This window comes from Hylobates moloch, unplaced genomic scaffold, assembly GCF_009828535.3.
Source record: "Hylobates moloch isolate HMO894 unplaced genomic scaffold, HMol_V3 SCAFFOLD_19, whole genome shotgun sequence".
Lineage (NCBI taxonomy): Eukaryota > Metazoa > Chordata > Mammalia > Primates > Hylobatidae > Hylobates > Hylobates moloch.
The window spans coordinates 35229899-35252544 of NW_026652294.1; the positions used below are offsets into that span (position 1 = coordinate 35229899).

The 22646-nt window shown below is 49.1% G+C and overlaps 1 protein-coding gene across 2 annotated transcripts in view; it reads right to left on the minus strand.

Moving 5' to 3' along the window:
- Positions 1–1800: 1800 nt before the first annotated feature.
- The window catches only part of ANKFY1 (ankyrin repeat and FYVE domain containing 1), a 101619-nt gene continuing 80773 nt past the window's right edge, over positions 1801–22646 (minus strand). Inside the window, exons 13-25 of one of the 2 annotated variants that reach the window (XM_032138339.2) lie at positions 22357–22455; positions 21632–21785; positions 20420–20588; positions 19494–19612; positions 17986–18142; positions 17123–17323; positions 15278–15454; positions 11786–11933; positions 11231–11321; positions 10430–10554; positions 8626–8772; positions 7123–7213; positions 1801–5886 (exon numbers count right to left, since the gene is read on the minus strand). In XM_032138339.2, coding sequence (XP_031994230.1) covers positions 5754–5886; positions 7123–7213; positions 8626–8772; positions 10430–10554; positions 11231–11321; positions 11786–11933; positions 15278–15454; positions 17123–17323; positions 17986–18142; positions 19494–19612; positions 20420–20588; positions 21632–21785; positions 22357–22455 — 1811 coding nt within the window. In that variant the 3' untranslated portion in view covers positions 1801–5753. Of the gene's footprint in view, positions 5887–7122; positions 7214–8625; positions 8773–10429; positions 10555–11230; positions 11322–11785; positions 11934–15277; positions 15455–17122; positions 17324–17985; positions 18143–19493; positions 19613–20419; positions 20592–21631; positions 21786–22356; positions 22456–22646 lie in introns of both variants that reach the window. The other variant, XM_032138338.2, reaches the window with a different exon arrangement.

Here is a 22646-nt window from a genome sequence, read left to right on the forward strand (position 1 = left end):
CAGTGAGCACAGTGTCAAGGCAAAGCCTTTGCAGCTGCACTCCACTCCAACATTGTGAAGGAGGCCGGGTGCTTATAATCCCAGCACTTTGGGAGCCCAAGGTGGGCGGATCTCTTGAAGCCAGGAGTTCGATGGAGGCCAGCCTGGCCAACATGGTGAAACCCTATGTCTACTAAAATACAAAAATTAGCTGGGTGTGGTGGTGCGCACCTGCAGTCCTAGCTACTGGGGAAGTGGAGGCTGCAGTGAGCCAAGATCACACCACTGCACTCCAGCCTGGGCGACAGAGGGAGACTCTGTCCCAAAACAAACAAAACCCAAAAATAGTCATCTTGAAGGAAGTTTCAACATTTGCCTTTTCATTCTGAGATTACAGTTTTCTATAAACATCTAAGAGTGAAGAGTCTGAGGTTTTTTGGTCACAGCTGAGCCACTGCGTGACCCCCGCCCCGCCCCACACTCACCTTGCTCTAGGCAAAGCTGTGCTTTGAAAGCTGGCCCCAGTGGGGAGGTTAGGACTGTGCCTGCTCAGAAGTCTGTGGGTGCCCCTCAGAGAAGAGCAACGACCCCAGGCTGGACCCTACCCTTGAGAGTACTTGCTACTGCCAGAGCCCCCAGATTTCTTCTGGTGGCAGCAGATACTGCCAGAAGAGCCTGCGGTGCACACACCAGAATCTGGGTACTTGGATGAGAAGGACACATTACTGATCACCTTCCTCCAGGCAACCCTGTAAGTTAAGGACTACAGTCCGCCCCCATTATGTAGATAGGGAAACAGAGACAAAGAAGTTAGGAAACTCGCCCAGAACTCTCAGCTAATGAATGAAAAAGCAGAACTAAAACCCAGTGCTCTCCCTGGCTGGGCAAACGTGCAGTTGATAAACCCAGTGCTTTCCGTGGCTGGGCAAACGTGTGGAAGTTCATGTGCCTGGTTACTGTTTGTGCTCCGCTTATTGTAACCAGTGACAGTGTGGTTAGCACTGTTCGCCTCAAGGGTAGCTGTGAGGATTACTTGGGATTGTCATGTGGAAACACTTAACAGTGCATATTAACTATGAGAAAAGCCACTGGAGAATGAGCTTGATGAGCTCTGTCACCACAGCTAGTCTGACCTAGGGGTAGGCAAAATGGAAGACAGGAAAAAGGGAATACATTCGCTCAGGAAAGCATGAGGGCCACGTGAGCTGCTTGATTGGTAACGATTTGTACAGGGGCTTTATGGGTCACTAGATTTTAATTTGCAAGCCCTGAAACCGTCCTTAGTATTCTCTGAAGCCCGCAGTGCCAGTCGCCCTTCACGCCTTGGCCAGCAGAAAGCTCATCATGAGTGGATCCTCTTGAGAACTTCAGAGGGGTCAGGTGACGGTGACGGTGACTGAGACTGCCTCAGTGATCCCGCTCAGTGCCATGAGCTGAAATCTGGGCTAAGAGCACAGTAAGTTCAGGCAGCTACTATGTTTAAAATAACTTTTCGGGAGCTAAGCCATGAGGACGTAAAGGCATAAGAATGATACAATGGACTTTGGGGACTCAGGGGAAAGGGTTGGGGTGAGGGATAAAAGGGTCCAGTGTACACTGCTTGGGTGATGGGTGCCCCAAAATCCCGGAAATCACCACTAAAGAACTTTATGTAACCAAACACCACCTGAACCCCAAAAACCTACTGAAACTTTTTAAAATTAAAAATAAATACATAAAATAGCTACTTTTACCGCTGTCAACAGCATGTTCCTGAAAAATGTTGGAATTCAAACTTTCCTGGAGGGCAGCTGGTCAAGAAATTTATTCACATGTCAGGAGTTTTCTAAAATTTGCTTTTAATGCTTATTGGTATTTCTGTATTAGAAGTAACTACAAATGTCTTATTAAAGTTTCCACTTTAAATGCACAATTTTACTTCATTTTATTATAAGGAATTGTTACAGAAAATGCAAATACCGGTATTCGAAAAATACATTCCATTACACAGACTCCAAAGAAACAATGCTGATAAGCGCCATGGTCCTCTATGATACCATCACCCCACACTGAGTACCGCCCCGAAGGGGCTGGAAGCCAGGTGATCCACCCAAATGTGTGCCTGCAGTTCCTGCCCAGCTACTGCCCCTCCTCTGGGATCACACAGGGATGTCGTAACAGCCAACTCCACACATCTGCCAAAAAAGGGCAAGTCATCAAGGCGAGCAGTGTCGACTCCAGACTCCCTAGCTGCAGAAAACCAATGTGGTCAATTGTAACAGGTTAATATATTATTTATGCCACACAAAAAAGGAATTGTACAGGCAATGATCTTCCAAAGAAAGTCTTTAAGGCATCTGTAACTTCTGGGAATTTTAGGGTTTTTATCTTGCCAGTCAGCTCTTCCCTAAATTACTTCCACAGAGTGAGAAGGTGGCTCCCAAGTTCCTTTGGCGAGTTGGTGCCGCCTGCTTCCTCTGCCACCAGGCTGGGGTGGGGAGCTTTGGTGCTTCAGGTAGTTCTTCTGGGACTTGTCCCAAGGGAAGCAAGTGTCTGTCATGGAAGTATTACCCTTACTTGTTCCTGCTACTGTCACCTGGGGAAGTTAGCTTGCCTTTCAGGGCCAAGCATTACATAGTTCAAAAGTGTTCTTTTTCTCCAGATGAAAGAAACCTAGATGGAGGTCAAGGCTCTCCCCTTTCCCAAGACGTTCCCTCCACTCCGTGCCCATGGACAAGATTAGTGCAGAAACGGTTCAATATGGCAGGTGTGGGACATGAGCGGGGAGGAGTGGAGAAAACACACACACTGAGATCCACACAGGGACCCATTGAGGGACAAGAGTGAGGACACAGAACGGGGTGGTGAGAAATGACTTGGGGCTCTGAGGTAGAGGACTAAAGGTCATGTAGACCCCACTCCTTGGAGAGAACGTGGCAGGTGAACTGAGCAATCGAATCCAGCCTCAACTAAATTGGTAATTGGGGTTGACTGTGCACAGGCCCAAACTCCAAATGGAACACATGTTCTAACACATCGTTCAGTGAGACACCACGAAAAAGATGACTGAAAGTTCGAAAGTCCTAAGTGTAGGCACTTAAGTTTATGGGAAATTTAGGTGTTAGAGGATCACAGCAAATTAGTTTAAGCCATTTGATTTATATATAGCATATGGTCCGTACCTTTGTTTTAAAAACAACAACAAAAGACTGTTAAGAATACAATGGATAATAAATCTGGCGATGAGCAAAGGGCAGTTAAGAGCAAATTCAGCATAACAATGTTGACTGGTGCGGCAAATTATGTTTCAGTAAAGTTTATTTTTCCTGCTCTACTCATTCAGAAGTGGCAACTTTCTGAATCAATTTAAGTTTTTGCTACCAGTACTTAAGCTACTGATGAAAACTTACAACAGCTAGAAAGGTTTGTACTCAAGTGCTGACAGCAGGGAGAGCACGGGAAGGGCTGGAGGCATGCCTAGTCCCAGCCAGGGCAGTGCATGTTGGAGTCCACTGGGACAGCTCCCACTCAAGGAGCCTGCTGAGTGCAGCCCAGCGAGCGTCCGCGTGGTCGGGGCTGCCTAAGTCTGTGCAAAGAGGCTTCTCCTATATCGACATGGATGCACCCTGAAGCCAATGATAACAGGACTCAATGTTCTGCCAGTCCAGAGCTGGTCAGTACCATTGCTATCCCTGGACTCAGGCTTAGAAACAAGCTGAATCAACATATTTTAAACATGATCTTAAGATTCTAAGTGCAATGATAGGCAAGATTGTTATTGAAATTGGTATGGTAGGGCATGGGCAGAACAGTCGGCCTCACCCTTGACTCATCTCCCACATTCCTTTTAAAGAACAGGTATCCATGTACCAACCCCTTCAATTCACATCCGAACCATGGTTTTCCTACTTTCTAACTTAGGTAACCAAGCTACCTAAGCCCTGCCTGCTTCCTTATGGCCCTTTTCAGGTAATAGAAAATGGAAATTGACCACATGCCTCACATGGCCAAATGTTTGCCAAGACTAGCAGAGTTTTTCTTTTAAACATTCTGTATGAAATATGTCAGACTGGGGGACAGGGGAACTCTTCTAATTCATTTTTTTCTTTTAAACATTGTGCACAAGCTTATAGTAACATAGAAAGCATATATATCTTATAAATCACAGAAATTTTTTTAAAGTAGTACTCCAGTTTATCAGCTCATTTTACACACATATTTAGGCAACAGAACGTATAAATCTACTGCAACACAGAGGACACACTATCTAGAAGAGAATGAACAAAAAACAGGCTGTTGCAAAAATATTTAGTCCCTTTACACATATATTCAAACTTCATTAATGCAAAAAAATGTAGTGGTTATTAAATGTCTGAAAGAATCAGTATGTATGATTGAGATTGTTAACCTCTGAGTATAACACATATTGTTCATCTCAGAGGTGTTTTGTTTTAAAGCAGTGGTAGATGCTTCTCTTTAAATGTGCATTTTTTAGAAACTGGCCAAACCTTCAAAAGAAAAGTTTAACACCTCATGGTTAATATATGTACTAACAGCGACGAACGCCCAACAAGTTCTGGCAGCCTCATCCAGCACACAAGCCAGAGACTTCCAAACTAAGGTGGCGCACACGTGGCCAGGGCCCTTGGCTGGTGGCCCTTCATGGGGCAGGGCAAGCTACACAGAACTGGGACCAACAGCACTCACAGCATCACTAGGGAGGATTTCGGCAAGAAGCGTCTGTGTCAAGGACATAGGACCTGCCGGCCTGAGGCTGGAGATGCCCTTGGGGCTGAAGCCTTGGTGACTCCCCCTCTCATCACTTGGCCTGTATGAACCTCTTGCTCTAAAAGATGCTCTGTAGAGTTTTTCCTTGGAGATTCGTGTGAGCTGAGGTCCAGTCAAAGCTGATCATTAGAATCACTGATGCAGGGATGTGTGAGAGTATTTTTGAATATGGATTTTTAAATTGGAATCACCAATAATGCAGCTCTATAAAAAGTGCAGCACAATAAAAGTGCATTTCCTCCAGCACTCTCCAGCGACAGAGTGACTGAGGACTCCACAGACAGGACGCAGCAAGACGAGAGAATGAGACGGCTGCTACGAGGTGTCAAGCGGCCCAGCTGCACTCCTGACACCTCAGTAGCATGAACACTGTAAAGCTTTCAGTTGTTAAGGCCACGATTTTTCAGCTCTCATCTTTGAACCCTGTTAAGAAAGATTTCACCTTTTTAAAAGGGGTAGCTCACTAAAAATACAGCTTAGCTTAAAAAGAAAAGAAGACTTCAGGGCAAGAGGATCCTATTATCTTTATGAAAACACTATGCAGAAAAGTCCACAGCCACTTACCCTAGAGTAAAACCAGCTCATTAAGTAGCCAGCTTCCTACGCTGAGAGGCTCTGCCTCATCAGTCAGCCCAGGCGGGAAGACTTCATGAATGCTCTGGGATGGACACCAAGCTACTGGAAGGGAAAATGGTTTTCCAAGTGTCCTTGTATGTTGCTAGCAGAATGGGGACGGGTCTAATTCCTAATCACATTTACCACTTAGCCAAATGGCCTGGTCCGATTAGTGAGACATCTAGTGAAATCGATCACAGTCTGACACACACACTGACAATCATATGGAATAATTTGAAATGGGATCTATCACACCATGGTCCTTAATCGTTCCAGTCTATTGCCGCAGGAAGACACCCGCCAGCTCCTGCTCTGGGTGGGGTCAGGCTGGTGAGCAGAGCAGCTGCTGGGGAGGTGACCAAGGACATGGCCTGGACCCTCCGGGGGGCTCACTAAGAGACCCCACCCAGAGTCAGTACATCAAAACAAATGTTGCAAACTCGTACAGGCTTGTTCAGATCAAACTTTATAATAGGAATCTCCTTGGTCGAGCATTTATGGCAAAGAAGACGTCCGCAGTGACGACTGTGGAAGCAAAGAAAGGAAGTATGAGAGGAGCGCTAACGACAGACTCTGCTTCCTGGCATGTGAGGACAACCGCAGCAGGACCTGGCAGACAAGGCGCCCGCAATGCTACTCTGGCAACTCTGCCAACTGCCAGCCAGGTTACCACAATTCATGTAGAATTTTTAGTCTACGAAAACCAAACTCTAGTCAATCATTATGTTAACACTGAAGAAGGCTTTTTTTTTTTTTGGGGGGAGATCAAGAGCAGCTCAGGCCAGGCATGGTGGCTCACACCTGTAATCCCAGAACTTTGGGAGGCTGAGGCAGGCGCATCACTTGAGGGCAGGAGTTTCAAGATCAGCCTGGCCAACATGGTGAAACCCTGTCTCTACTAAAAATACAAAAATTAGCCAGGCGTGGTGGCGCATGCCTGAATCCCAGCTACTCAGGGGGCTGAGGAATGAGAATCGCTTGAACCCGGGAAGTAGAGATTGCAGTAAGCCGAGCTCGTGTCACTGTACTCAGCCTGGGTAACAGAGCAAGACTCTGTCTCAAAAACAAACAAAAAGAGAGCAGCTCAGCACTATCTTTTTTTTTTTCCTTTTTTCTTTTTTGAGATGAAGTCTCGCTCTGTCACCCACGCTGGAGTGCAGTGGCGTGATCTCAGCTCACTGCAACCTCTTGCCTCAGCCTCCCAAGTAGCTGGGATTACAGGTGCCCGCTGTGACCCCCAGCTAATTTTTGTATTTTTAGTAGAGACGGGGTTTCGCCATGTTGGCCAGACTGGTCTCGAACTCCTGACCTCAAGCGATCCGCCTGCCTCTGCCTCCCAAAGTGCTGGGATTACAGGCATGAGCCACCACACCCGACCTATCTATCTCATTTGAATGGGAACAGCCCCTTAGTTCTTGGCAAAGTGGCCCATACTGAGGCACACCACGAGGGCAGTAGCTCATCTCAGCTTTGCTGCAGGCAGGAAGTCAGGGAGGATGGCACAGCCCTGGCAGGCTGCCTGGGAACTGTGCACCTTCAGCTTCCAGCAGGAAAGCCACCCGTCTGCAGGCTCCCTGCCTTCCTACATCTCTCCTTCTCAGTAAGATCCTTGGGTGTGCTCATCTCATCCCTCCATTTGGTCAAGTTTTGCCCATGAATGTGCAGGACCCAGGCAAGTTCATGGCCTATCCTGGAGAAGGGGGGAAGCATTGACATCAGCAGAAGTCCCCTCACTCCTTGACAGTGACGCTGGGGTCTTACCAGTGATGTTTGCGAGTGGTGACTCCAAACTTGGCAGTGCACTCATAGCAGTAGGAGCCGTCGCACCATGGGGGCTCCTTGGACAGCATATCTGTAACACACAGGGGAGAGGACCAGTCCCATCAAACAGTGACGGCGCCAGGCAAGCCCCAGAGCTTAGAGGGAGCAGGGAAACAGACCAGTAAGTGAGGCAACACACTGCCACGTGACATAGGTGACGAAGGAGCAATAGGTTCTAAGTGGTTCAGGGCCAGCTTCCCCGAGGAGACTGGAGAATCAGCCCTTGCCTGGGAGACTTGGGGAGAAGGAAACAGTGGTCAACAACGTGAACCAGTGTGGTGTCTGTGGGGGAAACACGTAGTAAGGGATGGCTTTACTTACAGAGACCACACAGCTAGAAAAGCTGCCCAGGGGAACAGAGGATGGGACTAACATAAGAGAAATTGAGGAGGCAGAATCTGAACTCAGTGAGTGAACACAAGTGTGGGATGTGAGAGCGGGAGCAGGCAGAAGACACGGGTGATTTCCAGGCTTCCGGAGACAGTGCCTGGGTCTGCACTGGGACCATGGGCAGAGCGACCTACGAGAAACAAGTAAGTTTTCACATCTAGGTTAGGAGTTACCAGTGCAGACAGGAATGACAATCACTTGGATTTACTGGCTGAACTCTCTATGCCAGGCACTGTCTGACTGCTCTACACAGAGAGGTCCACTGAGCTCATGGAGACGGAGCAGCACGTGAATCCGTCAGTTTCTTCTGAGTAGTGGGATGTGTGTGTGTTGCCGGCCCTGTGATGGGCACCAGTGCTGAGCTTTTAAAATGCTAAGTGCATGGTAGAGGGACGGTGCAGTAGACCAGATGTCACAAATGCTGTCCTTCAACCCGGCTCTGCCACAGACCAGCTGTGCCCCCTGGGCAGGTCCTTTGCATCGCCATCACATGGCTACCAGGGATGTCTCAGCTTGTTTTCCTGCCTGTCTCTCCCCACTGTGGGTGATGACACAGCACAGGTACTCGAGACATTCTGATTCTTTCTGTCACCTCAGCAGGGAAGAGGAAAGATTCACAAACATGAAATCAGGAGGGCAGCACTCCTTTCCACAAAAGGGACACAGGGGAGGGAGAGCTGATAGGGGCTGGAGCAGTAGGCCATTTTGAAGGTTCTAGAGGATCTGAGTCAGTCTCAGGAGGACAGGTGTGCAGATAAGTGGCCAGGACACACAGGAAGGGTGGCCTGCCTGGAGCTTCGGCATTTCTAGAAGGTTGTGGGGCGTGGGAAACGAACAAGGCAGAGTGCTTTGAAAAGAGACTGTTCACAGTGACCTTCCCAACACTGCTCAAAAGTCCTTCACTTATTCAGAGAAATGGTCCCAGCTACTGCCAGGAAACAAGCAGTTCCGATCTGAAGGCATCATGAGATTGAAAGATCACCAATACAGTACATCGCGATAATAACACTGCGACTGTGCTTGCACTGTAAGAGCAGAAAGCAGGCCACTCACCTAGAAGTCTAAACAGAAGCTGCTTGGTGGCGACCTGGTAGTTGAAAATGTTGACTCCCTGGTTGTTATTCACCCCGAGGCGAGCCCCTGACCGGACGATGGCGCGGCACAAGTTGGCGTTCCCTTTCATGTATGCCAGGAGCAGCACTGGAAAACAAAGCACGCGCAGGGCTACTTCCCACCCGCCCCAGCCCAGCAGCCACAGACGGAGGGCGGAGGACAGCCGAGGGCAGAACAGACCGCTGGGAGGACATCTGTTCACAAAGTCCCCACAGACACACAGGGGCCCCGAGGCTCTGGAGAGAACTCTGTGGACAACCTGTAGCATCTTCCAATAAAGGATGTGGCCACAAGCCAAAGAATTCTAGAGCAGCTGCAGTTTCCAAGACGCAGTCTTTCCCACGTAGAGCTTGGGCTGCAAGAGAGCTGAGGTCGTGCAGGTGGGGAGGAATTCAACACAGAGGGAATCATCTACTGTGGTCTCAGTTGCCTTCCTCTGGCATGAAACAGTGGTTTCTCCACAAAGGACAAAGCGCTTTTCACCCAATGTAACTAAATCTAAACCTACAAGTTGCATACACATGGAGAAGAAAAATCAGTATTAGGAACATGCTCCAGAAAGTTCTTCCACCCCGTGGAGCCCGTGGGAACCCCTGCTCTGGCCAGGCCAACCTGCTGGCCTTCCCTATGAACAACTACAGCCAACTGCGGCTGCCTTTGCTTCCCTCTCCCAGACGCCGGGTTTCCTGGGTTTCTTTCATTTAACTGAAAATCATACAGTAAGATGAGGATTATTCTTCCCACTATCAAATGAGGAAGCAGGCCTATGAGGGAGAATGCACCCAGTCACCCTGCTAGAATGCGACAGGGCCAGGCATCTGCACCCAGGTCTCTGTAAACCGGGGGCCTCGACATGGAGCCCCTCCCTGCTGCCTGTTCCTGTTTCCCTGCTCCCAGGCAAGGTGCTGCCGAGTATGTGCTGCTCACTCCCTCCCAGGGGCTGACTCCTCTGAAGCTTAAAAAACAATGCACACGTAGCAAAGGCCACAAACTCCTCTCAAGACCAAGAGAAAATGGTGATAAAATCTGTGGTCCCACGTTAAGGTTCAGAAAACCCCATGGTGACTCCATTTCTGCCAAGAGCACAGAGGCTCTCTCTCCAGAACGGGTGAGTGAATGGGAATGCAGCAGCCACACAGCTGCACAGAGGGCTCTGGGCTGGGATGAGAGATCTGGTTTTGTTTTATGGGGTTACTTTTCCTTACCCGAAAAACGGGGATACAACTATGTGCACTGCTTCCCCTATGGGGCTGCCGTGAGTCCTCGGCAAGAAAACAAACGCGAGAGTCACCGGAAAAGCTAGGAGGGCCACACGAATGAACAGTGATCACGGGTACCCAGAGCAGCCATGAGAGGCCTGCAGCCTTCTGCATAAGAAGGCACCCCGTGTGTCTGGGTAGTCTGCCACTGTCTCAGAGCACGCCGACACACACTCTAGCACATCTCTTCCTTTGAAGATCCTGTGAGATGCTTACATTTTCTTCCTCTGCTAGAATTTGGGAGCTTGTGTAGGGCCATATTTGACTGGACAAAAGGCAAATGAGGGAAATAAAAACAGGTGGACAGGCCTGTTTGGAGAAGGGTATGGATGGTTTCAGAGTGCTAGATGCACTTGAGATGTGACAATGTCTAAAATCAGACACCCCAGACTCCATGAGATGTGACAGTGACTAAAATCAGACACTCCAGACTCCACAACAGGGCCTGCAAGTGAGACGGGACATACCCAGCCCTCGGTACACACCCGTGCTACCGTCTGCATCCGGCTTGTCCAGAGGATACTCCGGCATGCATTCTAGGAAGAGATCAAAGATGGCTGCTGCATTCTCCTTGCCATATTGTCCCAAAATGTGCAGTGGTGACTGGCCTCTGATAAAACAAGTTGGAAAAGTTAGGAATGTATCTGCCATGGCCATCACACACAAAATAAATAGAATTTTCTGAACTCTGTGATGGTGGATAAATCTAAAAGACACATAACAGGTCACAAAAGTTTTTCTTTTTCTTATTTTGTATTTTACTGTAACCTAAGTGCATGCATAACAAAAGTTTTTTTGTTTGTTTTTGAGACGGAATCTCGCTCTGTCACCCAGGCTGGAGTGCAGTGGCGCGATCTTGGCTCACTGCAAGCTCCGCCTCCCAGGTTCACGCCATTCTCCTGCTTCAGCCTCCCGAGTATCTGGGACTACAGGCGCCCGCCACCATGCCCAGATAATCTTTTGTATTTTTAGTAGAGACGGGGTTTCACCGTGTTAGGCTGGTCTCTATCTCCTGACCTCATGATCCGCCCACCTCGGCCTCCCAAAGTGCTGGGATTACAGGCGTGAGCCACTGCGCCCGGCAAAAACTTTTTTTTAGGAAGCATTTTTTATTAAAACAAAAATACCGGTACCAAAAGTACCAAAATAAAGTACCCGAAGCTGGTGAGGTGCCCCAGAGGCTGGTTTTGCAGCCCCTCCCTGGGGCTGATGGGAGACACCAGCAACCAGCAGCTCTGAGCAGCAGGCCAGGCACCGTGGGGCCTGCTCGGGCCCAACACACTCACCTGAGATTAAAGGCTTCGGCGTCCACTGTGCACTCTGTCAGGAGAACCCGGATGCTGTTGAGCCGGCCGTGCATGACGGCAAGATGAAGAGCTGGGAAGTAAATCCTCTTACTATGCAAGCCCAGAAGCACATGCAGAAAAACCTCCACTCCTCCTCACCCTCACAGACCTCTCTGTAAATGGGACCCAGCCACAGCAGCAACTGGCCACGCACAGAGCCATCCTTTCTGGTCTTCACCACCCTCAAGAATGCGTCACAAATGCAATCTCATGATTGCTGTGTGCTGTGCTTTCTGCTTCAGCAGTTACCCAAAGGTGAGATTTAATAGTTTCCCAAGGAGGCAGTGTAGGCTTCCAGGGCTCCCACTCAGATGGGGAGGCTGCCCAAGGCCTGGGCAGTCACAGGTTGGATGCCCTACCCAGAGCACTTCCTGTCACAGCTTTGCTCCTGTAAAAGCCAACCTCCCCAGGGGGAAGCAGACCCAAGGGTGTGCTGCACCCCCACCCCTAGAATGGAGGGATAGTTCAAGCCACTAAGGAATGACTGGGAGTTACCATTGTTTCCATTCTCATCCACGGCAGCAAAGTCCACGCCATTCTCTAGGAGGACTGAGCAGATAGTGGGCAGGTCCTGCTGGGCAGCAAGATGGAGGGCAGTCTGGCGATGCTTGGTTAATTCATTCACTTTGGCTCCCGCAAGAAGCTGTTGAAGTTCATTACACGAACAGTCAGTCTCTCTGCCGCAATCAAGATCCCCCTTATAGGGGCCAAGCCTGCTTGTCTTCTGACACCCACAGAGGCTGATGGCCTGCCCTGCTGACAAAGCTGGGAGCGTGAGAGCTTCACACACACTCCTGCTGAAGCAGAACCAGCAAAACCTGTGCCAAGGGCAAATTGGCAATTACCTATCAAAATGTTAAAGAGCCATTCCTTGGGATGCAGAAACTCTACTTCTAAGGCTTTCGTGTATAAAAGTTGTGCAGGACTGCAGTGATGGCTGCTGTACTATCTACAGGTGTCTACTGCTTGGAATAGGAAAGCCTGAAGGCAAAGGGGTTTGGTTGTAAAAATTGTAATAGGTACAAACAGTAGAGTAAGATGATAAATATTTATCGATTAACATGGAAAGATGTTGATGACACGTAAGTTTAAAAAACCTTGCAAATTAGAAGATAGTACGATTCCATCTGGGGAAGACAGAGCTCTGTACACACAAGCATGCAGGCACACAGGCACTTGGAAGGTGTTTCAAAGCATAAATGCCATACTGGGAAGAGCTGGGACTCAAAGGGAGACACTATCTGTTTCACATCCTTACGTGCTTTGAGTTTTTCCACAGTGAGTATGTACTATTTCACTATTGTTTTCTATTTATTATTTCTTGAGACAGCAACTTGCTTTGTCACCCAGGCTGGAGTGCGGTGGTACCATCATAGCTCACTACAGCCTTGAACACCTGGGTTTAGATGATTGGCCCACCTCAGCCTCCTGAGTAGCCAGGACCACAGGCATGTGGCCCTATACCTGGCTAATTAAAAAAAAAAAAAAATCTGTAGAGACAATGTCTTGCTATGTTGCCCAGACTGGTGTCAAACTCCTGGCCTCAAGTGATCCTCCTACCTTGGCCTCCCGAAGTCCTGGGATTACAGCATAAGCCACTGCGCCCGGCCTGTTTTTTAAAAGAAAGAACACAGGCCGGGTGCAGTGGCTCAGGCCTGTAGTCCCAGCACTTTGGGAGACTGAGGCGGGTGGATTGCCTGAGCCCAGAAGTTCCAGACCAACCTAGGTAACATGGCAAAACCTCGTCTCTACAGAAAATTTAAAAATTAGCTGGGTATAATGGTGTGTACCTGTAATCACAGCTACTCGGGAGGATGAGATGGGAGGATTGATTGAGCCTGGCAGGTCGAGGCTGCAGTGAGCTGTGATCAGGTCACTGCACACCAGCCTGGGCAACAGAGCAAGACCATGTCTCAAAAAAGGAAAAAGAGGGCCGGGCGCGGTGTCTCATGCTTGTAATCCCAGCACTTTGGGAGGCCGAGGCGGGCGGATCATGAGGTCAGGAGATCGAGACCGCGGTGAAACCCCGTCTCTACTAAAAATAAAAAAAATTAGCTGGGCGTGGTGGCGGGCGCCTGTAGTCTCAGCTACTCGGAGAGGCTGAGGCAGGAGAATGGCGTGAACCTGGGAGGCGGAGCTTGCAGTGAGCCGAGATCGTGCCACTGCACTCCAGCCTGGGTGACAGAGCAAGACTCCATCTCAAAAAAAAAAAAAGGAAAAAGAAAGAAAAAAAGGGACACAAAGAATTACAGAATCAACACAGCAGGAGGGACCTTTACATAATACCTATTCATTTAGTATTTGAAGTTCATCATCCTCTGACAAAGTTTAAAAAACAATCGCTGTAAACAGAAAATACCTGTAATCTGTAGTCAGAACCCAATTTGCCGCTGCTGAGGTGTACGGCCACCCCTGGTTCCTCCATGTGTACAGGCACTGCCTCTGGGAAAATCTAGGCGCTGCTTAGCTGCTCTGGTTAGGACCCTGACTTCTAAGTCTCAGCCTCCCCAGAACTCTGGGCGCCCAGTCTAATCACTGATCGATAAGACATATGAGTGGATATGGGACTCTCCATACAGGATGTCTCACAGATGTATATTCATGGTCCCTGGTGCTATGTTAGGGATCATAACTGGCCCCACAGCTGGTTAACTGGGAGGAGAGAGGTGGGGAAGGGGTTTCAGTATGAACAGGTTCAAACATGATGCAGCATCAATTCAAAGAGAAAAGAGCACACAGACACTGGAAGACCTGCTGTTTCTAGGTTTCTGGGCAATCCTATCATCTGTCATGCCGGGCCCCAGGAAGGCGGGGACCTTAGTCAGGGACCGTAACCTTCTCCAGCCCTACAGAGGCATAAAGACTGATGAACACGAGGCCAATTCCCTACGACTTTGGGACTCAGCTCTGCCTCCTTGGCTGCTTCCCCCACATCCAGTCTGTTCCTGGAACCATCAGACCCACCTCTCCTCATTCCTCAGTTCACACTCACTGCCACGGCCTCCCCTCGGTCTCGTCACTGGTGAGCCCGCCCCACACCTGTGTGCCTCACTCCCAAGGCGCCTTCTTCAAATGCTGCCTCAGCTCAAACACAATCAAGTCACAAGGCTTCTCTAAAAAGTACTTTTCAGAAACAGTTACACCAAGGCACCAAAGGCTGTTCAGGTGCCCTGGCGGCCAGTTCTGCAGCATGTGTCTGGGGCTGACGGGAGGGACCAGCGACAGCCGGTTCTGAGGAGCAGATGAGATGATGAGGCCCTGTCTCAGCTCTGGGCCTTGTTCTCTCAGCTCAAACACTTACAATGGTTTCTCCGCTGCCTAAAAGATACTGGCTGCCCGCAGTTCCCAGTTTGAAATGTGACACCCCACGATCTGCTTTCTGCCTGCCCCTCTAACCACAGCTCTTTCAACTCTACTAAAACTTCAACCAAACTTTCCCACATAAACACACCACATGCACTTCCCAATCTCCACATCTTTGCGGAGACCCTCCCTGGCCTAGGTGGAAAAAGCAGCCTTTGGAATCCAATGGAAAAGGCTAAAATCCAGCACTACTAGCTTAGATGGCCTTGAGGGGTAAAATTCTTTCTCGGCCTATATTTTCTCCTTTGTAAAATGTAAAACATTTCTCATACCCCTCTGTGGGTTTGAAAATTAAGAGAGACAGCTCACTTCAAAGTCCCAGTTGAATGCCTGACAGAGAACAGAAGTGGATCTCCACTTCCTCTGTGCTCCCGCCCTGCCTCTGCCATTGAAATCCTGCTTTCTGGCAGGGCCCCATATAGCATCTGGCAGCCCATGCAGCCCAACGGGGCACTCAGAACATGCAGCCCTTGACACCATTTTCCTGAGTGCACCAGCCTCGCTCCCCAGATTCCCCAGGTGCTTTCACAACACCAGGCAAAGCACCTGTGATGAGATTCTGCACAAGCTCTACAATATGCTTTGACAACATATTATTACACGCAATATTTCTGTGTCACTTACCAAATTGCGGACAATAATTTCTGAGCCTGCTTGAACAGCGAGGTGCAAGGGGGTCAACTTGGAGGCATCCTGGACTCTTGAATTCACATTAGCGTGGACACTGATCAGGAACAGCACACTTTCAATATCAGAGTTCTGAACTGCCACATGAAGGAAATTCCGGCCCTTGTTATCCACCTACAGCAACAAGTGCAAAGCAAAATATTAGTTCCCTTTTCAGAGTACCTCCTGAGCTTCATCTCAAGCTGAACTGACCACTGGAGAGGTCATGATGGAGACCTTCCCTCAGTCTTAGGAAACCCCCTTCCAAGAATGAACACGAAACGCCATCCCCCAACCCACCCACAGACCCACTCTACACATCTGTGCACAGAACCAGGTGTGCGTGGCCACACCAACGTGGTCAGGAGAAGGGAACCGCTGCAGTAACCCACGCTCCCCTGGCAGCCTCCTGCAGTAGGAATGGGATGTGGAAAACCAAGAAAAAGACAATCTGAAGGATAGGGAAACAAAAGCACCAAGATATCAGGAAAATCATGGAGAGGGAAAATGGAGACAAGCCTTGGGAGTCTCTTGCTTTGGCTAAAACAAGCACCCAGCATCCTGATGCCCCAGCTGCACTGCTGGCCTGACCCGAGCAGTCAAACAAAGGGTTCAGAAACGTGGAGCAAGTTTCCTCTTACTGAGCTACGCTCTATACACAATGCGGGAGGGATACACAACGCGGGAGGGGTACACAACGCGGGAGGGGTACACAACGCGGGAGGGGTACACAACGCGGGAGGGGTACACAACGCGGGAGGGGTACACAACGTGGGAGGGAGCCAACAGCAGGGCCCGGGCTTTGCTCCACTGATAGAAAGCCAACAGAGCTCAATGAAATCAAACCACACTGTCTACTGTAGTTCCCAGAGCCGTCTTAGCATGAGTGTGGAGGCGGCAGTGAGGGAGACCCCAATGCTACACGCGGCACACCGCCTCACAGGCCCACACATCCACGGCACGTGCCAGTCTCATAAGCAGCGGATCTACAAAGCGCTTTCATCAACAGTCCAGTTTCACACTGGAGAGAAGAAATGGGAGAGGCCATTTCACACCACCTGAGCAAACATGAGGTCACCAACTATGCAATCCAGTCACACTTGGGAAAATGCTGAAGATGGTGGTTACAGAAGCCTAAGACACCAAGCAATCATCTCCACCCACACGAGGATCTCACTTCATGCGAGTCCCAAGTTCCATCTCACCTTCATGAATGCCACTGATAAATGCGCCAGTACTCTAGGTGCTGGCTGGACAGCCAAGTTCCTGTGGGACTGATGTGATAAACCCACCCCCTCCTACTCAGATCAGTTGTTATTGTCATTTCCCACCCAACTGGTTGTTGCAGATCAACAGTTCACCATCCAGATTTAGCAGCTGGTAAAGAACCACAAAGAACAAGGACAGCCGAGCCTGCTGAGTAACTGAACTCCTCGGAAACACTCAGCAAGTCCAACATCACAACACAAGCTCTTTAAAAGACATTCCTTACTAGGACAGTTAACCAACCTAGCAAAAGCAAAGAATGAGCTCAACTGTACATGCCACAGAATTCCTGCGATGGAGCCCACTGCCTCTGCTTCCATCTAAGGCTGGCATTGTCAGGCACTGACATACAGGCAGAGGAGCCAGATCTCATCCTGCACTGATGGGACATCTCAACAGCCACATTTTAGGACAGGAGTACAATTTTAAAACAAAGCTCTTTCCATGAGGAGACCTATTTAGTCGTGACATCTGTCTAGTCTCCAGGTTCCGCAATGCCCAGGACAATGTGGAGAATGTCAGGTGTTATTCACTCACCTGCTCAGCAGCCCCGGACTCTCGTTTGAGAATGGCCTCGGCTGACTTGTTGTTCTTGAAAGTCATGGCACAGGCAAATGGGGTCAGCCCTTGTCTGTCTCGTACATTCAAATGGATATCGGGGTGAGAAACCAACAGCTGAATGATGACGCCGTGTTGGCTGCTGATGGCCACGTGGATGGGGGTTCTTCCTTCTGCATCCTATGGAACAAGGCACAGAATTTAATGTTCAATTGCAAGATAAAACTCAGGAAAAATATGAAAGGGTAGAACTTTTAAATCAAATTTCAGTTATGAGAATCGATCAATACTACCACCCTGTGTGTGACTCAGCTTTTGAAGAGGCCAAAGAGAAACGACTGGAAGTCACTTCCTGTTACACCACGTTCCAGTGACCCAGTGGTGGCCGTGGGCCTGGCACAAACACGTGTTTCACACATCTGCAGTGAGTCTCCGCTCTAAGCCACCACTCCTTATCTGGCCACAGGGCCTTATATATAGATCTGCACAGGCTCGAATGTTGAAAGGCATCAAAGGGCGTAACTAACGGGTGCTCAAGTGAGCTACTGGGATGTTTTCCTAAATACAGTATGCAATTTGGGACTGAACTCTCAGAGGAAATCTGTAACTAAGGGGGACTAGGAGGCAAAGAGAAAGGGCTGAAACAAATCTTCCTCCTGTTGTAGTAAGGACAAAGGCACAGAGCACAGTCAGCCTGAAATCATGAATGTTGCTAGGGAGGTCGTGTGTTCATGAAGCAGCAGCGCCTGGAACTGGGGACTGTGCAAGGTCCTTTGCCACAGAAGGAGGTTTCCCTCATGCTGGGGCTACATCTGTCTCCCTGGAAAAGAGAAACGACACACCTGTGCATTCACGTTGGCACCAAACTCCAGAAGACACTGTACTGTCTCTTCCAGCCCCCAAGAGGCTGCCAGATGCAAAGGGGTCTGCCCATCTCTAGCCTCTTCCTCTCCTTCTCCATTGGCGCCTGGTTGTCTGGGACTGTTCACGTCACAGCCACTGAAAGGAATGGGGACATTTTAAAAAACGCCACGCTTGGACGTGGCCTATAGGCATGCTGATTACAAATGTAAAGCAGGAGCCTCATCCAATCCAACAGCGTCTGCTGTGGCCGGGTCTGCTGTCATTGGTCCCTGGCCTCAAATACCAGAGTCAGGGTTCCACTCCCATAGATTCTTCTGTGACTGGTCTTGGGGGTGGGCAACCCGGGCATCAGAATTGTTAGAAACTCCCCAGGGGATATGCATATATTTAAAGTCTGAGAACCAGCTGGATGCGGTGGCTCATGCCTCTAATCCCAGCACTTTGGGAGGCCAAGGCGGGTGGATCACCTCAGGTCAGGAGTCCACGACCAGCCTGGCCAACATGACGAAACCCCCTCTCTGCTAAAAACACAAAAATTAACCAGGCGTGGTGGTGCGCGCCTGTCATCCCAGCTACTCAGGAAGCTGAGGCAGGAGAATTACTTGAACCCAGGAGGCAGAGGTGGCAGTGAGCTGAGATGGCGCCATTGTACTCCAGCCTGTGTAACAGAGTGGGACTATATCTCAAAAATAAAACTAGAAAATACAAAAAGAAAGTTTGAAAACCATAAAGTCTGAGCCAGGCACGGTGGCTCACACCTGTAATCCCAACACTTTGGGAGGCCGAGGCGGGTGGATCACAAGGTCAGGAGATCGAGACCATCCTGGCTAACACGGTGAAACCCCGTCTCTACTAAAAATACAAAAAAAATTAGCCGGGCGTGGAGGCAGGCGCCTGTAGTCCCAGGGCTGAGGCAGGAGAATGGCATGAACCCAGGAGGCAGAGCTTGCAGTGAGCCGAGATGGCGCCACTGCACTCTAGCCTGGGTGAGAGAGCAACACTCTGTCTCAAAAAAAAAAAACCAGAAAACCATAAAGTTTGAGAACCACTGCTGTAAAGGCTTCCTGAATAACCCTGGCTCCCACACATCCCACACTCCAAGGGGGCCACAGAGCCTGTTACGACTCACACATTGTGGTGGGGTCCTGCAGAGACCATCTGGTCTCCCCAGCCACAGCCTCCTGCTTCACAGTCTGAACTGGTCTGCCGTGACTACAGGAGCTCAGGCAGCTCCCAAAGCAGGACGCTGACTCAAGCTTTCAGATTCTTTGATCCAGGCCTGTGAGCTCCTCCCGTCACAAGTGAGCCTGGCTCCTGGCTGACTTGATATGACAGAACCACTGTTGATATCACTCTCTGATAACCTTAACTGTGAAAGTCAAGCTGGCTACTGTCATGCCAAGACTGTATACGGATTTAAAAGGAAAGAGCCAGTGTGCAACAAGCTCACTAAAAAGCTGTGGAGAGATACTGGGGACTCTCAGACCTGCGAATAAGAAAGCAGGCGGTGGGCTCGTTGTTTTCATCAATGGCTCTGTGCAGGAGCGTCTGAAGGCACCCACCAGGTCCTGGACCCCAGCATGTGGCATCACAGCCATGTCTGACCTGCAGAAAAACATAGGTTATTCACAAACACTGCTGAGCAAAGGCAAACAGTTTTATTACCAAGTCTGAGCTCTATGTATAGCATTAAATCCATTTTCAGATGATATGGTTGATAATTAAATGATAATTACTTTAATCTGTATCATTCATTATTTTACAAACACTAATTAAAATTTGCTGTGTGCAAGTTCTTGCACTAGGTCCTGTGGGACAGACTTGGGAAGTATAAACAAGTTATGTTTAATTTGTGTCCTTTGGAGCTGAGTTCTAGAAGGGACAGAAAACACAAAGTATCTGTGTACACATGCACCAACAGGTCCTCAGTAACACACACCTGTAATTAACAGGTAATCTCAACAACTAGGTGAAACCTCCAGGTGCACAATGCCTTCATATCACACTGCAGGCCCTTCAGAGAGCTGAATGAGAACGTGCAGGTTTGCCTTCACTTTTGGGGCCTGTCTTGCAAACAAGGGAGATAAACCTAAGATTGAGGAAATTATCACTATGGTGATAATGAGGACACCCCATAGCAAATCAACCAACCCCAGGAGAAGGCTCCTGAGGAAATGCCAGCATTCCCTTGCTTCTTGGTAGTTTTCTTGGTAAAGACGACCTAAAAACAAAAGGTCGGCCAAGACCATGTTGAATTGCAAGTTTCTTTAACGTGCTTTCACCTGCTTGTCCTTGTCCCACTATGTTACTTGACAGATTCTTGCTCCTGTGACAGCTACGCAGGCACCAGATCCATCTCTGACACAGTATATCCCCATCTGTAAACAGAGGCTAATGCTGTGCTCGTCTCACCAGAGTGGATGCGATGTCCTCCAGACTGTTTGCCAATGCAAGCCACAGCGGGGGGTTCCCCTTCTCATCTGGCACAGACATGTCAGCTCCTCGGGTGCATATGGCATCAACTACGAGTGGAAGCTGGTTTCTGATGGCCAGCTGGAGGGCTGTCTCCCCGTCCTGAGTCCTGCTAGGACATGCACACCCAAACCAACGTTTGTGGTTGAACTCAAAGCATAGAAGGTGCCCTTCTGGGCATTCCAGAGCCCAGAATCTTCTGTACCCCTAATCATATTCACTCACATTCATTAAATATTTTCTCAGGGAAATTAAATGTGAAAATAGTGTCTGTCCATTCTGCCTTTTTAGAACACATAACCATGTCACCTTATTGCCCTCGAAGATAACATCCCAGCGTGTTGAAATCTTATAATTACTTTTTGTAGCATCTTAATAAAATGCCACTCCAAGAACCCTCCTGACAAACCTCCTGACACTCAGTCATTCAGTCACTTGGAGATAAAGGTAAGTTCTTTTGAAAATACAACCACAGTAAAAATATGACTCCATGTCTTTTTCCCCCTCAAGCCTTGTTGGTGGCTCATTTGTTGGAACATTCTTCATTGTAACTGAAATTCTTTGTTAAAAACTGATTTTAGAGTGGCCGCAGGGGCTCATGACTGTAATCCCAGCACTTTGGGAGGCCGAGGCAGGCAGATCACTTGAGGTCAGGAGTTCGAGACCAGCCTGGCCAACATGGTGAAACCTCGTCTCTACTAAAAGTACAAAAATGAGCCGGGCGTGGTGGTGGGCGCCTGTAATCCCAGCTACTTGGGTGGCTGAGGCACAAGAAACGCTTGAACCCAGTAGGCGGAGGCCGCAGTGAGCCGAGATTGCGCCACTGCACTCCAGCCTGGGCAAAAGAGTGAGATCCTGCCTCAAAGGAAAAAAACTCTGATTTTAGATTTTTTTTACAATGAGATTTGTGCAATACTATGCACTGGTCCTGAAAGGTTCAAACAAGAGCAAAGGACAGTTCCTCTTCTCCATTACAATCAAGTCTTTTGATGATATGCAGTGACGACACCGCATTTGTGTGTTTTTAGAGCTACTGTGTCCTTTCCTCTATCTAATATGAAACAAAAACAGTTTTCTACAAGCGAGGCTGTGCTTTTGACATCTCAATTAATTGTTACCTGGTGTTAGGTGGAGAGTGCGGCTTCGTCCTACCTGACATTTATATCTGCCTGGTGCTCCAGGAGGAAGAGCGCGCTCTTGCTGTCTTGCCGCTGTATGGCCATGTGCAGTAGCGTCTGCCCATCCGACATGGTATCATTGATAGAGGCTCCAGAGCCCAGCAGCTGGGCTGCGATCGTGTGCATGCCTGGGAAACAAACAAGCCCCGATCTAATCCAGGCTCAGCTTTTCTTTTTTTTTTTTTTTTTTTGAGACGGAGTCTCGCTCTGTCGCCCAGGCTGGAGTGCAGTGGCGCAATCTCGGCTCACTGCAACCTCCGCCTCCCGGGTTCACGCCATTCTCCTGCCTCAGCCTCTCCGAGTAGCTGGGACTACAGGCGCCCGCCAACACGCCCGGCTAATTTTTTTTGTAGTTTTAGTAGAGACGGGGTTTCACCGTGGTCTCGATCTCCTGACCTCGTGATCCACCCGCCTCGGCCTCCCAAAGTGCTGGGATTACAAGCGTGAGCCACCGCGCCCGGCCTCAGGCTCAGCTTTTCCCGCTTCCTCAACATCTTACTACAACAGCCAGACCCTCCCAACTTCTCAAAGCCAGCAGTTTTCCACTGGATCTAACAGGCTTAACTCAAACAGAAAGGTTATTTTACAACCAAATGATTAGCCCACTCTCCTCTTTCTTTCTCGCTCCCTCTCTCCCACCCGGCCCCACTTTGGACAGCTGTCTGTCTGCAGACATCAGCGGCCCCGGCACAGTCTTACCAGTCCATAACGCCAGGCCCAGCACAGTCTGGTCTCGGGAATCTTTGAGGCTGAAGTCTGGAATGATCTGCAAGTTGTTGGTGGCATGAAGAGCATTGGCTAAATGTTTTAAAAAGTAAAAGAACACTTGATTTCACCATCTGTGGATCACATTTAAAGCATTCAATAGAGTAAGAACTCAGTTTCAAACTGCCTGTTGGGTATAATATGATCAATGCTACAAAAAGAGAGTAGATAAATCTTGTCAGGACTCGAAGCCCAGAAATCTGATATTTTGGAGCAAAACTTAC